Below are 18399 nucleotides of genomic sequence, written 5' to 3' on the forward strand. Positions count from 1 at the left end.
TTGTCAACGAAAAACAAGTCATTCCATCTTCTCAGTGGCAGTTGGTTTGTTTATTTCACCAATACTGATCTATAACACAGAATACTAGCGCACATACACAGATACATAGCTTCTTCAAGGTTGAAGTTGGCCAGGCTCCAACTCTAAACAGGATACTTCCCTAAAACATACTGTTAAGATGTACTTTTCTCACAGTAAGAGGTACAGACAATATTCATTATTATTCTCTAGTGTTTGAAGATGAAAAGTCATTAAAATCATTGAATATGTGGAAGGATAAACATTGATTATTGATTAATCCCTTGATTATAAATTGCTCAGTACAATTCACTCAAAAGCACAAAGTATATAATTATATATTTAATCGGCAGTGGATTCCAGAATCAGACACTTCAGTAACACAGTTAGTGTGATTATGTGGGTGATGAATGTACTTAGATCATGTGGGTGATGAAATCGAGAATGCAATCTTTTAAAGACTAATCATACAGCTTGCCTTTGTGCACCTCTCTCTCTTGCACGCTCTCTATCTCTCTCTCTCTCTCTGCATTGATATTGACATATACGAGTAGTTCGAGCCATGAGGGCTTTTCAGTACATTCATTGGTATAATATTCATGAGGTGAGATGTCTCTATTAAAGGATACACTCTTCGCAATTCACTCACCCATCACACCAGAACTGTTTTCGGAACCGGGCTGGAAAAAAACTACACTTTTTGCCCGGAAGACTTATCGTTTCATACAGTCATGTGACCAAGATAATATAGAGACAATTTTGCTATCGTGATACCACGAGTTTGGTAATACCATTACATCCCTAATGTCAACACATTGTTACAACACTAATTGTATGTTTTCAAACAAATTATAATTAAACTGTTTGTGTTTCTTGAAAATTATTGCTTCTGTTAATGTTTTGCAAGATTGAACCTTATAATTCCAACCAAAAATTTTTTTTTTTTTTTAAATCTGCATTTGACCCAATACAAAAATCCCCATTTACAAATTTGAGAGGATTTTGATATTGTACAGTTAGAATACATTTAGGGTCTCTGTCATTTTCATGTTTAAAAGAAACTTGTTCCCCATATAATTTTTGCTATATGGAATGCAAGACCTTTGAAGCTCATTATCTCAAAACTGCTCAGAACACATATAGAACCTTATAATTCCAAGGGGATGATTTAACACATTTTTAAAATTTCAAATTCAGTAAACACTCATGACATGCCTCAAATGCATGTCACTAGTGACACACACCCTGCTACAGTGGTCAAATGTGAAATGAACTGCATCTTTTTTCCCTGGGCAAAAATAGTGCAAGCTTTGTTGTAGTCAAGACTTTAAAGTTAGCTATCATTACAGAATGTATCTTTCTTTAAAAACAACCTTCCCTGTGAAATATTAACTGGTGGGTACTTCACATGCGGAATTATAAAATTTTAACATGAAATGAAAAATGTACATCACACAATGAAAAATGTTTTATCACACAAAAAATGAAGCAATGCTTAAATGGAGCTTTAAGCAACTAGGCATTCAATTAAAAAATTATGAGGTTATTACTTTCCAATTGGTTTCATTTTTCTGCCATCTACTGGTCAAACTGCAGAAGCGCATCTACTGCGTCACATTACAGAAGCTCTGATTCTGAAACATGTCCTGTTGTGTAATCTTACACAGAGATACTGAGGAATCGTAAACCCTGAATCCAGCATAGAGGGGTTCAGTAAATGTGGTGTTGATTGTGTGTAAGTGTGTGAGTGTGTGTGTGTCAGAGACGCTGTAAAAGGACAGAGTGCCGACAGGCCAGTCCACATACACACCTACTCTGTTAGAGGGATGTGAAGGGGCAGATATGTCAGTTTTGTTATTATTGTGGCGGACAGTGAATCCATTAGCAGTGCAGAACAAACTCCAGGATTTGTTGCTGTATCCAAACCGACAGTCACTTCCTCCTTTCCTCCTGATTCCTTTATATGTCACTGATATTTCTAACCCAGGTCCGTCCCATTCAGCCTCCCAGTAACAGCGTCCAGTCAGACTCTCTCCACACAGAACCTGACACCACGTATCAAATCTCTCTGGATGATCAGGATACATCTGATGATTTAACACACGCGTCATCTTCCTGTTCTCATCAGACAAAATGAGTTGAGTGTGGGCTGTGTTTGGATCCAGTGTGAGATCATAGGCATCTAAACACAAAAAGAGAGAATCAATGAGAACACAACAACAACACTCCATGGCATGAAGATGTATGTGTTTAAACTTACATCTTTGTGGTACTGCTGTCATTCTGATCTCTCCTCCATGAGCTACACTATAACACACAAATACACATATATGAACGTAATCTTTCATGTTCATTTTCAGGACAACTATCACATTTAGTATTGTTTACTAACCTCCCAACCAACGTTTCATGATGGGGCTGTATGTATTCACGATAGGGGCTTGAGACATGGGTTTGTTTATAGTTTCCATGTCGGCTCTATATGAATTAGTCCAAGTATGGGCTAATTGAGATAAGGCAGACATGGAACCCATGGACAAACCTAAGCAGGGCCCATACTGGGGCTTATTAAGACAGAGTTGACATGGAACCCATGGACAAACCTATGCAGGGCCCAAACCCATGTAGGCCCAATCTACATGTGTATATTGAATCCAAATTCAAATTTCAATTCATGAGATTCCAATTGATTCCCACCCCTAGACATAGTTACTTTATTTTGAATTATATCAACTTTAAGAATTTTCTCAGTTGGCCCCAAATTATGTTTGTCAGATTTTGTCCCCTACACATGGTATATTATAATCCCCACATACTTGAGTATCTGCAGTGAGCAGTTTGGATCATCCAGTTTTTCAGAGAGCAGCTTGACTCCTGAATCTCTTAGGTTATTGTAGCTCAGATCCAGCTCTATCAGGTGTGAGGGGTTTGAACTCAGAGCTGAAGACACATAACCACAGCCTTCCTCTGTCACCATACAGCCAGATAACCTACAAACACACAGTCAGATTATCTACAAAGACATGACCAGCTGACTGTTTATTATGTTGTTACACACCTCAGTATCTCCAGCTGACAGATTGGGCTCTTCAGTCCATTGGAGAGCAGCTTCACTCCTGAATCCTGCAGGTCATTGTTACTCAGGTCCAGCTCTCTCAGGACACAGTTTGACGATTGTAGAGTTGATGACACAATCTCACAGGACTGACCAGTGAGATTACAAGACTGCAGTCTGTGTGGAGAACAAAAAGATACTGATCTGGAGAACAGATGTGAGAAAAAAACTGAATGAATTGTAAAGATGACTTACAGTGCTCTTCTGGTGTTTTTGATTACTGGCATAAGTCTCATCACTGCTTCATTAGATCTTCTGTATTTATGCAGTTCAAACTTATCTTGAGTTTCTTCTGACATCAGCAGCACAAACACCAAAGCAGACCATTGAGCAGAGGAGAGATTCTGTGCTGAAAGATTTCCTGAGATCAGATACTTCTGGATGTCCTCCCCAAATTCATCTTTTAGTTCATTCAGACAGTAGAAGAGGTTAATGGTCCTCTCTACTGATTTCTCCGTCTCTATTGTCTTTTTGATATAGTCAGTAGTGTTATTGACATTCTCTCTTTTTAGCTTCAGTCTTGGCAGCAGTTCCTTCAGGTCACACTGATTGGACTCCAGTGAGAGACCCAATAGGAACCGAAGGAAAAGGTCCAGGTGTCCATTTTTGCTTTTTAAAGCCTTCTTAACTGCAGACTTATGAAGGTCAACTAGTGATGTTTTGGAAAGTTTCCATGTCAGTATTTCTCTCCAAGATTGAAGAAAGTGATTTCTTCCAGAACATTTGTATTTGAAAAACACATAGAGAGCAGCAAGGAACTCCTGGACACTAAGATGTATGAAGCTGTAAACCTCTCTCTCTGACACAGCTTTTTCTGTCTGAAAGATCTGAGTGCATAACCCAGAGTACACTGACCCTTCACTGACATCTAGTCCACACTCCTCAAGATCTTCTTTGTAGAAAATCAGATTATCTTTCTCCAGCTGTTTAAAGGCCAGTTTTCCAAGCTTCAGAAGAATCTGATCGAAAGACTTGGCTTTGGGTTTAGGTTCAGGATGATCACAGTATTTTGTTTTCATCTGTTGCTTCTGAGAAAGTAAAAAGCTTGTGTACATCTCTGTAAGAGTTGTTGGTGTTTTGTCATTGCTCTCTTGAGTCAGTAGAAGCTGAAGAACAGTGAGAGAGATCCAGCAGAAGACGGGGATGTGGCACATGATGTACAGGCTCCTGGATTTCCTCATGTGACGGATGATGTTTCCAGCAACCTCAGGACTGCTGTTTTTGTTGAAGTATTGCTCCTTTTGCTTATCGTTGAATCCTCGCACCTCTGTCACCTGATCAATGTAGTTTCGAGATATCAGACCAGCAGCAGCAGGTCTGGATGTGATCCAGATGAGAGCAGAGGAAACCAGATGTCGCTTGATCAGGTTTGTAACTATCTTACTCACTGTTGTTTTGTCATGGACATCTGTCAATGTGTTGTCCTCTTTATAGTTCAAAGGGAAACGACATTCATCCAGCCCATCAAAGATGAACATGACCTTACAGTCATCTTCAGGAAGAGAGGGCAGTTCTTCAGCACCACTAAAGAAGCATTTGTTAAGCAGTCCCATGAGACAGCAGTCTTTTGTAATCATATTCAGTCTGCGGAATGGGAGTGGGAATATAAAGAGTATATCCTGATTTTCTTTTCCTTCAGCCCAGTCAAGGATGAATTTATTGACAGAGACTGTCTTTCCCACCCCTGCGATGCCCATTGTCAGAACTTTTCTGTTTTGTCGACCCATATGTTCTTTGAACATGTCATTGCACTTGATCGGCCTGTCCTTGACAGTAAAACGTTTGCAATTTGATTTGATCTGCCTCACCTCGTGTTCACTCACTATTCCTCCAGTCTCATTCTCCACCACATATAGATCAGTGTAAATGTCGTTCAGGTATTCTCGATGACCTGTCTGAGAATTACCAACTAATATCCGATTGTAGTCCTCTTGTAATTTCTTCTTTAGTCTGAGGCTGATCTTTCTGTAATAATGGATATCAGCCTTACTGTCCTCTCCAGTTGAGACTTTAAAGACAAAAGAAAAGATGGCAATGAGTAAACAATGTTTTTGTAATAAAGTTTCAATGTAAATTGCATCCTGGCACAAAAGCTTGCAAAGTCATAGAAATGTCATGGCTTGTGCCAAGTCAAATACTTGCTTTGGTTCACTGTAAAAAAAAAATGCTGTAACCCCCCCCCAAAAAATGGCCAAATTTCAAAATTTCAACAGTGACATGCTGTTTTCCATTAAAACAGTAATATACCATAGAAAACAATGCATTCTGGGTAATATTTGTCATCTTCAAGAAAATAGCCTACAGGAATATACTGTGAGTTAACCCTCTGGGGTCTGAGGATTTTTGGGGCCCTGGAGAAGGTTTGACATGCCCTGACATTTGTGCTTTTTTCAGTTGTTCATAAACATATTAATGGAAAAAGTGTCATTACTCTGTATTCAGCACAAACTAGGCTACAATAATATGTGAGGAACATGTATGTACATGTTTGTGTTTTTGAAGGAATAACGTTTATGCGTGGTTATTGAAAAAACAAAAAACTTAAGTCACTGAAATAAAGCCAAAAAAAAAAAAAATTAAATCTGTGTTCACAAGACTTCTGGGTATTGGAGGTTGTAGACTAGAGTTTTTGCTTCAAAATGATGTAAAAATTATCTTGCATACTCATTCATATAAAACAATATATTGATTTAGTTTTTGTAAGACACTTTTTGTTAAGAAACACAGTATGCGTGGAGGCGTGAATCATCATGAATAATCCTGTGATTCACACCTGAGAAGACAAAAGATTAGCATAATGACCTCTAATGACCTGCATATCAATGAGCTCTTTCAGTCAGGTAGGCTGTGAAAAAACCCTCTGTGATCATGTCTCAAGCTCATCATGGTGTATATCAAACATACAGAAAAAACAGCAATACTGTGAAATATCATTACAATTTAAAATAATGGTATTCTATTATATACTTTAAAATATAATGTATTTCTGTGATGCAAAGCGTCTGAACAGTCATGTTAACTCTATGGCATTTCATATAGCCTTTTAACTTAAAAGCATGCACATTTGGATAAATATTGATGGATTCTCATATGTTTATGTCAATTTTCTATACAGAGGAGTAATATTTATTTAATATTTATTGTCATCACTATGAGCGCTGGATACTGTGTTTTCAATTCATACTTGCAGCCGGAGGGCGCTCTGTACACCTTTAATCCATGAATCAATCTAAAGAAGAACAGGACATTCCAGGAACTAACGGCATGTCTTCCAGAGGTCGCTAACCATGGCTTTAACATACAGATAAACACTTTTCAAGACAATAAATACACGATTGAGATGATGCATACATGTATTGCCTCAGAATTTGTGTCTGAATAGCGCTCGCTCCGTGGGCGTGGCCGCATTAGCGGATAATGAGCTGAATCACGGGCGTCCGACATGTGTCTTTTTTCATACAGATTACATAAACAGAATTTTTGTTTTCGATTTGACTTACACGATTCAAAACCTGACATTTCAACGTTTCTTTAGACATAAGTCTAATTTTTTTGTGATTAGTATTCACTAAGTTACAGTTCATTTTCTGAGAACTATCAGATTGGACTTCATTGGACTTCGCAAAGGCCTTTAGATTAGACTGACCAAATATGACATTGATCTGATTAAAGCTCTAGGAGGAGTTCGTTAAAATACAACATCTGGAAATGGCAAAAACTGACAAGTTAATTCAAAATATCTGACTTCCTGTTCGGTTTCAGATTTTGCTCCAAGATACTTTTTTTGTAGGTATTGGGCTGTTAAATGTGTGTACCGAATTTCAAAATCTATGTGAAATGCAGCGCGGGGGCACTATGTTAGGTGGCGCTATTGAGCCATTTTGCCATGCCTAATTCTGCAACCCATAACAAACGTAAATTTTCACCTTTTCTGACGCGTGTGCAAAGTTTCATGAGTTTTCGAGCACGTTTAGGCCCTCAAAAATGCGATTCACTTTGGAGAAGAATAATAATAATTAAAGCTGCAAGCAGCGATGAAAGGGCCCTCGCACCTGGGCTCACCGCCACCCATTGGCCTTAGGAAAACAGTGAAAAGTGGGCGACATGCATGTAAGCGAGTAAATACAGGAGAATTATGGTAAAATCATTTAAAAGTGCCACACTTCCTACTGCCAACAGGTGGCGCTTTGAACATAACTGAATATTGCAATGTAGATGTCATCAGGCCAGGACTATTATCAAACGTGAAGTTTGGAGTAGATCAGACATTGTATGCCTGAGTTACAACAACTTCCTGTTTCGTGGCGTTAATCGCATACATTAGCACTTAGCTAAGTGTTGCATGATTTAACGTGTTTCTAGCATGTTTGGTACTTCGTGGCATATTGAAATGAGTTCCTGGGATTGAATTACAGTGTGAAGCATGCCATTTCCTGTTGCCAGCAGGTGGTGCTAGGACTAACTGAATATTGTCATACAGATGTCTTTAGGCCAGGACTCTTATCACACATGTGAAGTTTGAGGAACATCAGACATAGTATGCCTGAGTTACAACAGCTTCCTCTTTCATGGCGAAACATCAGATTTTGTCAGGCTGCCACGGACACGCCCTCCAACGAAAACTCAAGATTTTTGATATTTATCATCACTAAGGTCTTAAGATTAGACTGACAACACATGATGTTGATCTGGTTAAATCTCTATGAGAAGTTAATCACAGTGTAAAACATGTCATTTCCTGTTGCCCACAGGTGGCGCTATGACTGTAACTGTATATTGTCATGAAGATGTCTTCAGGTCACTACTCTAATAAAACATGTGAAGTTTGGGGCAGATCCGACATTGTATACCCGAGTTACAAGAACTTCCTGTTTCCTGGCGAAATATCAGATTTTGTCAGGTCGCCATGGACACGCCCTTCAGCGAAAACTCAAGATCTTTGCAATTTAACATCGCTAAGGCCTTAAGATTAGACTGACCATATATTGATGTGGTTCTGGTTAAATCTCTATGAGGAGTTAATCACAGTGTAAAACATGTCAATTCCTGTTGCCCGCAGGTGGCGCTATAACTGTAGCTGAATATTGTCATGTAGACGTCTTCAGGCCAGGACTCTTATCAAACATGTGAAGTTTGGGGCAGATCGGACATTGTATGCCGTAGTTAAAACAACTTCCTGTTTCATGGCGAAACATCAAAATTTGTCAGGCCGCCAAGGACACGCCCTCCAGCGAAAACTCTAGATCTTCACAATATAACGTCGCAAAGGCCTTTAGATTAGACTGACCAAATATGACATTGATCTGATTAAAGCTCTAGGAGGAGTTCATTAAAGTACAACGTCTGGAAATGGCAAAAAATGGCAAGTTAATTCAAAATATCTGACTTCCTGTTCAGTTTCAGATTTTGCTCCAAGAGACTTTTTTGTAGGTATTGGCCTGTTAAACGTGTGTACCGAATTTCAAAATCTACGTGAAATGTAGCGCGAGGGGCACTTCATTAGGTGGCACTATCGAGCCATTTTCCCCCTCCCAATTCTGAAACCCATAACAGACCACTTCTGATGCGTGTGCAAAGTTTGATGAGTTTTCGAGCATTTCCAGGCCTTCAAAAATGCGATTCACTTTGGAGAAGAATAATAATAATAAACGCAGTAATTCCAATAGGGTCCTCACACTATCGGTGCTCGGGCCCTAATAAACGGAGCAATTCCAATAGTGTCCTCACATCATCGGTGCTCGAGCCCTAAATATGTGTTCACAAGATTTCTGGGTATTGGAGGTTGTAGACTAGAATTTTTGCTTCAAAATGATGTAAAAATTATTCTGCCTACTTGTTCATATAAAACAATATATTGACTTAAATTTTGTAAGACACTTTTTGTCAAGACACACAGTATGCATTGAGATAAGAATCTTCATGAATAATGCTGTGATTCACACCTGAGAACACAAAGACCCGCAAAATGACCTGCATAATGACCCCTTTCAGTCAGGTAGGCTATGTGAAAACTCCTCTGTGATCATGCTCATAACAGGATCATATCAGCTGTATTAACGTTAATATAATGTCCACTCTTGACAGAAAACATGATTTTTGTGATCTCATGCATGCACATATTATTGCACATATCATGTGAAGAAAATTTTGTATAGGCCTATTATAGTTTAAATTACAGTACCAAAAGATTGGACGCATTATTATTATAATGTTTTTAAAAGAAGTCTCATTCTCATCATGCTGTATATCAACAATACAGAAAAAACAGCAATACTGTGAAATATTATTACAATTTAAAATAATAGTTTTCTATTTTAATATACTTTAAAATATAATGTATTTCTAAAGGGTCTGAACAGTCATGTTACCTCTATGGCATTTTATATAGGCTTTTAGCCTAAAAAGCCTCCTCATGCCTTTTAGCCTCTCTTGGGCAGCAGAGGAGTAATATTTATTCAGTATTTACTGTCATCACTATGAGCGCTGGATACTCTGATGTACTGTGTTTTCAATTCATACTTGCAGCCGGAGGGCGCTCTGTGCACATTTAGTCCACAAATGACTCATGATGAAGAACAGGCATACCATGTGACATTCCAGGAACTAACAGAGGCTTCCAGAGATCGCTATAACCATGGCTATAACATGCAGATAAACATTTCTGAAGATAATAAATACACGATTGTGACGATGTATACATGTATTGCCTCAGAATTTGCGTCTGAATAGAGCGTGTGCTCCGTGGGTGTGGCTGCATTAGTGGATAATGAGCTGACTCACGGACATCTGACATGTTTCTTTTTCATACAGATTACATAATCAGAGAATTTTTGTTTTCGAATTTGACTTACATGATTTAAAACCTGACATTTTAACGTTTCTTTAGACATAAGTCTCATTTTTGTGTGATTAGTATTCACTAAGTTACACTTCATTTTCTGAGAACTATCAGATTGGACTTCGTTCAGAGGGAGACGACAGATCACGCATCATGTTAGTCAAGTCAAGTCAAGTCACCTTTATTTATATAGCGCTTTTTACAATGTAGATTGTGTCAAAGCAGCTTTACATTGATAACTGGTACATTGTTTGACTGCACAGCAGCTCTTAAAGAATAGTGTCAATGCAGGCAGATCAAAAGCACTGTTGAATATCAAAATGTCAAGTCAAGTGTCCCCATCTAAGCAAGCCAGAGGCGACAGCGGCAAGGAACCCAAACTCCATCAGGTGACATCAGGTGGCAGACAAGTGGCAAATTGGTGTTAAAATGGAGAAAAAAACCTTGGGAGAAACCAGGCTTAGTCGGGGTGCCAGTTCTCCTCTGGCCAACAGTGCTTTGTTACAATTCAGGTTGCTATCATAAGTCCAATAGGATCGCAACATTAAAAGTATTTATTTCAGTTCCATCCAATTGAGGATCGTATTCATCACGCCGGTATGGACGGTTGTTGAGGAACTGTGTCGTGGCTGTCGTGTCGATGAGGCCTTCACAGGGGATGATCTAGTTGACTCAATCTCTGCTGATACTTCAGGGCTGCGTTGTGGTCGTGTCAAGGTGCAGGTCCTTGGTCTCACCTGGATACGGCCCGGATCCGGTTGACTACGGTGAACCTCGGGATAAACAGAAAGACTAATATTAGCGTAGATGCCATTCTTCTTCTGATGTAACGAGTACATCAGGTGTTATAGGAAGTGTTCCCGGTTCCGGCTGACCTAATTTATGCAGCCTAATAATCCTTTAACGGATTTGGAAATATAAATTGGTAATGTGTTATGTGTATGCCAGGTTAAAGAGATATTCTTTATTCTCTCTTTTTTTTTTTTTACTTCACAACATAGTCTTTGAACCTTGCGGGCAATCTGACAGGCCTGTGACCTAACGGTCTAGAGTCTAGAACAGCATGTGGAGCCATAGCGGTATGGTCCACTTTTAAGCTTGCAGTGTCACCAGACTGTGGGACATTAAACTGTCCAGTGTTTTGAGTTAAGTTCAGTGGGGGCTGTCCCAAAAGCAAAGACCTAGCCGAACTCTGACTGGGGACTCCTCCAGTAAAAACGACAGAAGGCAAGTTCTCTTGGGCAGCAAGTGTATTAGAATTAGAAGTACTAGAGGGTACTTCCTTTTCAACAGGCTGTGCAATGGGAGACGATGCATCCGATACTGTTCGCCCCAGCTGATATGTGGAAGCCAGGTAGGGTTTAAGACGGTTATGATGTACCACTTGGGGTGTCTTTTCAGGAAAACCCTTTTGCTGAATAGCATACAGTACAGAATAACCATCAGCAGGCTGAACAATGTAATCGTGTTACAATGTAGGGTCCTTTCCAGTGTGGGGCCAGTTTACATCGGGAATGAGCAGGATCATTCAGCCAAACCAAGTCTCCCACACTGTACATGGTGTATTTGGCCTTTTTATCATATTGCGCTTTTTGTTGTACATGAGCATGTTCCTGATTCTCCTTACGGAACTGGAATGCAAAATGTAGTTTCCTGTAGACAGATGTAGCATACTCTGCAGGGGTGTCCGCAGAGGCACTGGAAGATTCAGCAGGACAAGGAAAGAGTAAATGAACAGGCAGTCAGGCTTCACGTCCATGAACAAGGAAGAAAGGGGTGTATCCAGTACTGCTGTGTACACTGGTATTGTAAGAGAACTGGATTGACCTCAACATAGTATCCCATGGTTCTGTTTGCTGATACAGACTTTTACTCAACTGGTCTTTCAGGGTGCGATTGAATCTTTCGATTAAACCATCTCCCTCAGGATGATAAGGAGAAGTCCTAGTTTTGGTGACACCCAACTTGGAACACAACTCCTTGATTAAATCTGCCTCAAACTGAAGGCCTTGATCTGTATGAAGGCATTCAGGAACACCATGCTCTGTAACATACTGCTCAAAAATACAGTGTGCAACCGTTACAGCTCTTTGGTCCTTCATAGGGTACAAATTCATATACTTGGTGAAGTAGTCTTGAAGAACGAGGACATATTTATGGCCCGATGGTGTCACAGGAAGCTCTGTAATGTCAGCTGCCACCTTTTCGAAAGGACGATTGGCATGAATAGTCTGTAGGGGAGCTACTCGATGTGGAACTGGCATAGATCTAGACTGGCAGGAAACACACTGTTGGCAGTAGTTCTCTATGTCTCTCGCCATGTATGGCCAATAGAAATGCTCCCTGGCCCTTGCAAGTGTCTTTTTATGACCAAGGTGACCTACAGTGGAATGTCCATATAAAAACTGTAACACCAGGGGGACAGCTTTGCTGGGAATGACTACATGAAGAGTGGGTGATTCTTTTGGTTTGTTACAGGCAAAACGGTAGATTTTCTCATCCTGCAAATGCAGCCTATCAATCTGTCGCCAATATACTTTGAGCACTGCCGAACCTTTCTTTAGAACCCAAGATGGAGGTCTAACCACTCAATCACTGTCCTCAGTGTGACATCATCTTTTTGACACTGTGCAATATCGACTGACAAAGACTAGGAAAGGTCTATGACAGCATGAGCAGTAAGGGGGGCTGTGATTACAGAAGGTTCTGGCTTGCCTGTCATTGAGAGATCAGAAGTAGGCTGAGGAATGGCATCGCTTTGACTTGGGTGTCTAGACAGTGAGTCTGCATTTGTGTGCTTTACACCAGTCCTGTGCTTAATGACCCAATTGTACACATCAAGCTCCAATGCCCAACAGGCCCTGAGTCCTGTTGGATCTCGATCGATAGGCATTTTCTTTAAACCTAACAAGGGGCAATAAGGTACTGTGGTGGAAGGTTGAGTCAGTAGGTGACTTCGTTGAGCTGCCTCTGTATGGTGAACGGACCTATGTACTGGGGACTCAGCTTACGGCAGGGCAGTTGGAGATGGATGTCCCTCGTCGAGAGCCACACCTTTTGACCCGGCTGGTATTGGGGAGTAGGGCCTCTTCTGGCGTCTGCATGTCTCTTGTGTCTCCGAACTGCCTGCTGGAGATGGACATGTGCTGAGTCCCACACTCTCTCGCTTTGCTGGAACCGGTGGTTGACAGCTGGAACCTCGGAGGGCTCACCCAACCAGGGGAAGAGTGGAGGTTTGCAGCCAAGGATACACTGGAACGGGGTGAGCCCTGTGGTGGATTGCCGGAGGGAATTCTGGGCATATTCGGCCCAGGGCAGGAACTGGCTCCAGCTGTCCTGGTTCCGGTGGCAGTATAACCGCAGGTATCTCCCGATCTCCTGAATCTTCCGCTCAGTCTGGACGTTGGTCTGGGGATGGTATCTGGAGGATAGGCTGACGGACACTCCTAGGAGCTTGAAAAAGGCTTGCCAGACTCTGGAGATGAACTGTGGGCTCTGATCGGAGATAATATCTTCAGGAATGCCAAAGTGACGGAATACATTTTGGAATAGAGCTTCGGCTGCCTCCAGAGTTGTGGGAAGACCCTTGAGGGGTATGAGCTTCACCGCCTTTGAGAATCGATCCACAATGACGAACACACAGGTGAAGTTGTTAGATGAGGGTAGGTCCGTCATGAAATCGATGCCTAAGTGGGTCCATGGTCGATGAGGTATAGGTAGAGGCTTCTTCTAGGAGGCTTCTGGTAGCCTCCTAGAAGTGTCAGCAATGGCACAGACTGAGCATCCTTTGATGTGTCGGAAGACATCCTGGGTCATGGGCGGCCACCAGTAGAGTTGGCGCAAAAGCGAGAGGGTATGTAAACTGCCTGGGTGTCCAGAGCCCGGGGAGGAGTGAGCTAAGTCCATGAGGGGCTGACGGTGGGCCGGTGGTACATAGAGGAGCCCCTCAGGACCTCCCAGCGGAGCGGGTTCAGAGGCGTTAGCTTGGGTTATTTGTTGGTTGATGGCCCACTGGACAGGGCTGACGAGCATGGCTGGAGGGAGAATCAGTTCAGAGTCAGGATTTTCTGGCTCGGGTTGGTATAGTCCGTGATAAGGCGTCTGCTTTGCAAATCTTGGTTCCAGGACGGTAGGAAACTTTAAAGTCGAACTTCGTGAAGAAGAGAGCCCAGCAAGCTTGGCGAGGATTCAGTCTTTTGGCTTCTCGGAGGTACTCCAAATTCCGGTGGTCGGTGATGACTTCCAGCCAGTGTCTCCACTCTTCCAAAGCTAACTTGATGGCAAGTAATTCTCTGTTCCCGATGTCGTAATTTTGCTCTGCCGGGGATAGCTTTTTGGAGAAAAAGGCACATGGGTGGAGTCGTGGGGGATCACCCTGCCGCTGTGACAAAACCGCCCCAACCCCTGTGGAGAAGGCATCCACCTCGACGACAAACGGGATCTCTGGGTTCGGATGGACGAGGATCGGGGCGGTGAGGAAAGCTTCTTGGAGATGTTCAAAGACTTCTTGGGCAGATGGAGTCCAGGACAGAGACTTGGGCCGGCCCTTGAGGAGTGACGAGAGGGGTGCACTGAGGAGACTGTAGTTGTGAATGAAGCGTTGGTAGAAGTTTGCAAAGCCCAGGATCATTGTAAGTCTTTGATAGTAGAAGAGGTTAGCCAGTTGCGGATGGTTTCCACCTTCCTCTGGTCCATCTGGATTCCATGCTGGTCGATGATGTATCCTAGGAACTGGACTGAGGTGGTGTGGAACTCGCACTTCTCCAGCTTGAGATAGAGGTGGTGTTGGCGTAACTTCTCAAGGACCTGGGAGACGTGGTGGCGATGTTCGGCCAGGTTCCGGGAGTATATGAGGATATCGTCGATATAGACGATCACGAAACGCTGGAGGTACTCCCGGAACACCTCATTCATGTAGTTCTGGAACAACACTTTTATTTTTTGCAAAATAAAGAAAACTAACATGATGCATGATCTCTCGTCTCCCTCTGAACGAAGTCCAATCTGATACTCGTTAGAAAATGAACTGTAACTTAGAAATACTAATGACAGAAAAATGAGACTTATGTCTAAAGAAACGTTGAAATGTCAGGTTTTATATCGTTTAAGTCAAATCGAAAACAAAAATTGTATATGTAATCTGTATGAAAAGCGAGACATGTCAGACGTCCGTGAGTCAGCTCATTATCCATTAATTCGGCCACACCCACGGAGCGAGTGCTATTCAGACGCAAATTCTGAGGCAATACATGTATACATCGTCGCAATCGTGTATTTATTATCTTCAAAAGTGTTTATCTGCATGTTATAGCCATAATTATAGCGATCTCTGGAAGCCTCTGTTAGTTCCTGGAATGTCATATGGTATGCCTGTTCTTCTAACGAGACATTTGTGGACTAAATGTGCACAGAGCGCCCTCCGGCTGCAAGTATGAATTGAAAACACAGTATCCAGCGCTCATAGTGATGACAATAAATACTGAATAAATATTACTCCTCTGTATAGGAAATTGACATAAACATATGAGAATCCATCAATATTTCTCCAAATGTGTATGCTTTTAAGCTAAAAGCCTATATGAAATGCCATAGAGGTAACATGAATGTTCAGATGACATTATATTTTAAAGTATATTAAAATAGAAAACCATTATTTAAATTGTAATAATATTTCACAGTATTGCTGTTTTTTCTGTATGTTTGATATACAGCATGATGAACATGAGACTTCTTTTAAAAACATTATAATACTAATGCATCCAATCTTTTGACTGGTGCTGTAATTTAAATTATAATAGGCCTTTACAATTTTTTCTTCACATGATGTGCAATAATACGTGCATGCATGAGATCACAAAAAATCATGTTTTTTTTGGTCAAGAGTGGACATTATATTAACTTTAATACAACAATGTGATCGTGTTATCAGAGGGTTTTTTCACATAGCCTACCTGACTGAAAGGGCTCATTATGCAGGTCATTATGCAGGTATTTGTCTTCTCAGGTGCGAATCACAGCATTATTCATGAAGATTCACGCCTCCATGCATACTGTGTTTCTTGACAAAAAGTGTCTTACAAAATTTAAATCTCTATATTGTTTTATATGAACGAGTAGGCAGGATAATTTTTACATCATTTTGAAGCAAACATTCTAGTCTACAATCTCCAATACCCAGAAGTCTTGTGACCACATATATAATATTTGTTTTTTGGCCTTATTTCAGTGACTTAAGTTTTTTGTTTTTTCAATAACCACGCATAAACGTTATTCCTTCAAAAATACAAACATGTACATACATGTTCCTCACATATTATGGTAGCCTAGTTTGTGCTGAATAAAGTGTAATGACACCTTTTCCATTAATATGTTTATGAACAACTGAAAAAGGCACAAATGTCAGGGCATGTCAAAACTTCTCCAGGGCCCCAAATCAGCCTCAGACCCCAGAGGGTTAAAGTATATTTTAGTTCACATTAATTGCTTGTCAGTTCAATTGGAAGTACACTTTGACCATATTTCAAAGTACATATAAAAATGTATTAACTGAAGTGGGTCAAAAAAAAAAATTCATTTAATATACTTTTAAACTATAATACATTTGAATTTAATTACAAATAAAATGCATTTAAGTTTTCAAAAACATTACATTTAATTCGCATTTAAGTGTATTGTTAACTGACATTAAAATATATTGTAGATCACATTAATCGCTTGTCAGTACATTCGGAAGTATACTTTAACCATACTTTAAAGACAATAGAAGCAATTATGAAACTACATTTAAAGATGTATTAAAGTCCCACTTAAGTGGTTAAAAAAAAAAAAATCACTCAAAAGTTCAATGAATTGGATTTAATATAAATTTAAACTATGATACATTTGAAATTAATTACAAATTACATGCACTTAAGCAAGGAAAACGTTACATTTAAATCACACTTAAGTGTGTTCTTTTAAAGTATATTATTTGCGCAATAAGTACACTTTATAAAAGTTTACTAAAGTGCACTTCTTTTTAACAAGGGGCTGCTCTGAAGAAGATCTATCTGTGGCAGAGACCTTCACATATCCCTCAACCTGAGCTGTTAAAAGAGAGATAAAAAAAAAAAAAAAAAAATGCAGTGATATAAATCACACAAACACATCAGCAGAGCAAAGAGGAAAGTTAAAGCTGAAAGCAAAAAAAAAAACTTTATTATTTACTTTAAAACTGAATAATATGTCAACTGAATTAATGCATTTTTAATGATACCTTTTTTATGTTCCTTCTCTATCTGTTCAGCCAGAAGGTTCTGGTTCATCTTCCTCAGGATGTTCACAGTGATCTTCACAGCTTCTTCTGGTCCAAAATGTGCCACTATCTTATCCACTGTGTCTAAGACATGTGCGTTCTCCATATCAGAATTTGATATACGCTCATGATTTTTTAAGTGCCACTGAAACTCCTTCAGATCATCTTTTACTAGTTCCCTCAGTGAGTTCACGAGCAGCTCCTTAACAGACACCATCGTCCTTCACTGAATCACTGTTGCAGGACAATAAAAAGACCATAAGTTTTTTGAATGAATGAATGAAGATCAAAGTGCTCAAATGTTATTTGGATAATGAAATGAAGCTGTGATTAAATTACTTGGAATTTCAAAGTCTCAATATTGTCTGATACTGAAGTCTACAATCAATGTAGTCTAATACATGACACTTTAGAATCTATGCAGCAATATATTTCATGTAGTATTTATTAACTTACCGTTAATAATGAGGATGTAGATGTTTCTTGTTCCTCCTGTGAACTGTCGTCCCATTGAGACGAAGCTCTGAAAGTTGTCCCACTTCTGTAATTTCATACAATGTTTTTTTTTTTTTTTTTTGTCAAAATTTAAACCAGTAAAAGCAGAAACATTTCCAAAAAACAATAAAGAAACAGTTTTTTTCCCCAGACTCCAGATTGATGAGAGTGAAAGTATGTGCAATAGATAGAATCAGTATGTCTTAAAAACAGCTAAAAACATGTACAATTCAGTACATTGAGAAATTGCAGACAAGCAGATAAAGATATACAGACAGAACCAGAGGTGACACTCTGGTTTATAAGGTGGAGGGTCAGATGATGGCACTTCATGACAAAATGGTTGCCGACCCCTGCTCCACAGTATGGTATTAAAGGGTGACGTCACAGTCACAGACCCATCGCATTCTGGTCCTGACACACTCGTAACGGCCTGGGTCAGTGCTGACCCTGAACTTTGACCCTCCTTCATCTGTACAGGCCGACAGCTCAGTCTGAACCCACTGATCAGAATCAGCTATATGGACACAAGACTGACAGTTCAGCAGTGGGTGAATATTGAGGCCAGACAGTTTGGGGTCAGAGAACCTGTGAAGAATAAGAAGGCAGAATGAAAGAGTGAGATGGGGCTGATACTTT

At 40.3% G+C, this 18399-nt stretch overlaps 1 protein-coding gene across 1 annotated transcript; it reads right to left on the reverse strand.

Annotated features, from left to right (window-relative positions):
• Positions 1–1319: 1319 nt before the first annotated feature.
• Positions 1320–17491, reverse strand: LOC127517944 (NACHT, LRR and PYD domains-containing protein 12-like). The gene is made up of 6 exons (XM_051904179.1): positions 17227–17491; positions 3329–5141; positions 3077–3250; positions 2835–3008; positions 2279–2325; positions 1320–2200 (listed from the first exon to the last, which is right to left on the reverse strand). The coding sequence occupies exons 1-6, from the start codon at positions 17480–17482 to the stop codon at positions 1623–1625; spliced, it is 3042 nt and encodes a 1013-aa protein (XP_051760139.1). The 5' UTR covers positions 17483–17491; the 3' UTR covers positions 1320–1622.
• Positions 17492–18399: the final 908 nt, after the last annotated feature.

This window comes from Ctenopharyngodon idella, chromosome 1 (assembly GCF_019924925.1).
Source record: "Ctenopharyngodon idella isolate HZGC_01 chromosome 1, HZGC01, whole genome shotgun sequence".
Taxonomy (NCBI): domain Eukaryota; kingdom Metazoa; phylum Chordata; class Actinopteri; order Cypriniformes; family Xenocyprididae; genus Ctenopharyngodon; species Ctenopharyngodon idella.

Coding starts and splice junctions, on each gene's coding strand:
- LOC127517944 (XM_051904179.1), bottom strand. CDS start 17,482: ATGGTGTCTGTTAAGGAGCTGCTCGTGAACTCACTGAGGGAACTAGTA. Junction 3,009..3,076: donor TGTCAGCTGGAGATACTGAG/GTGTGTAACAAC, acceptor GTGTGTTTGTAG/GTTATCTGGCTGTATGGTGA. Junction 2,201..2,278: donor GACAGCAGTACCACAAAGAT/GTAAGTTTAAAC, acceptor TTTTGTGTTTAG/ATGCCTATGATCTCACACTG.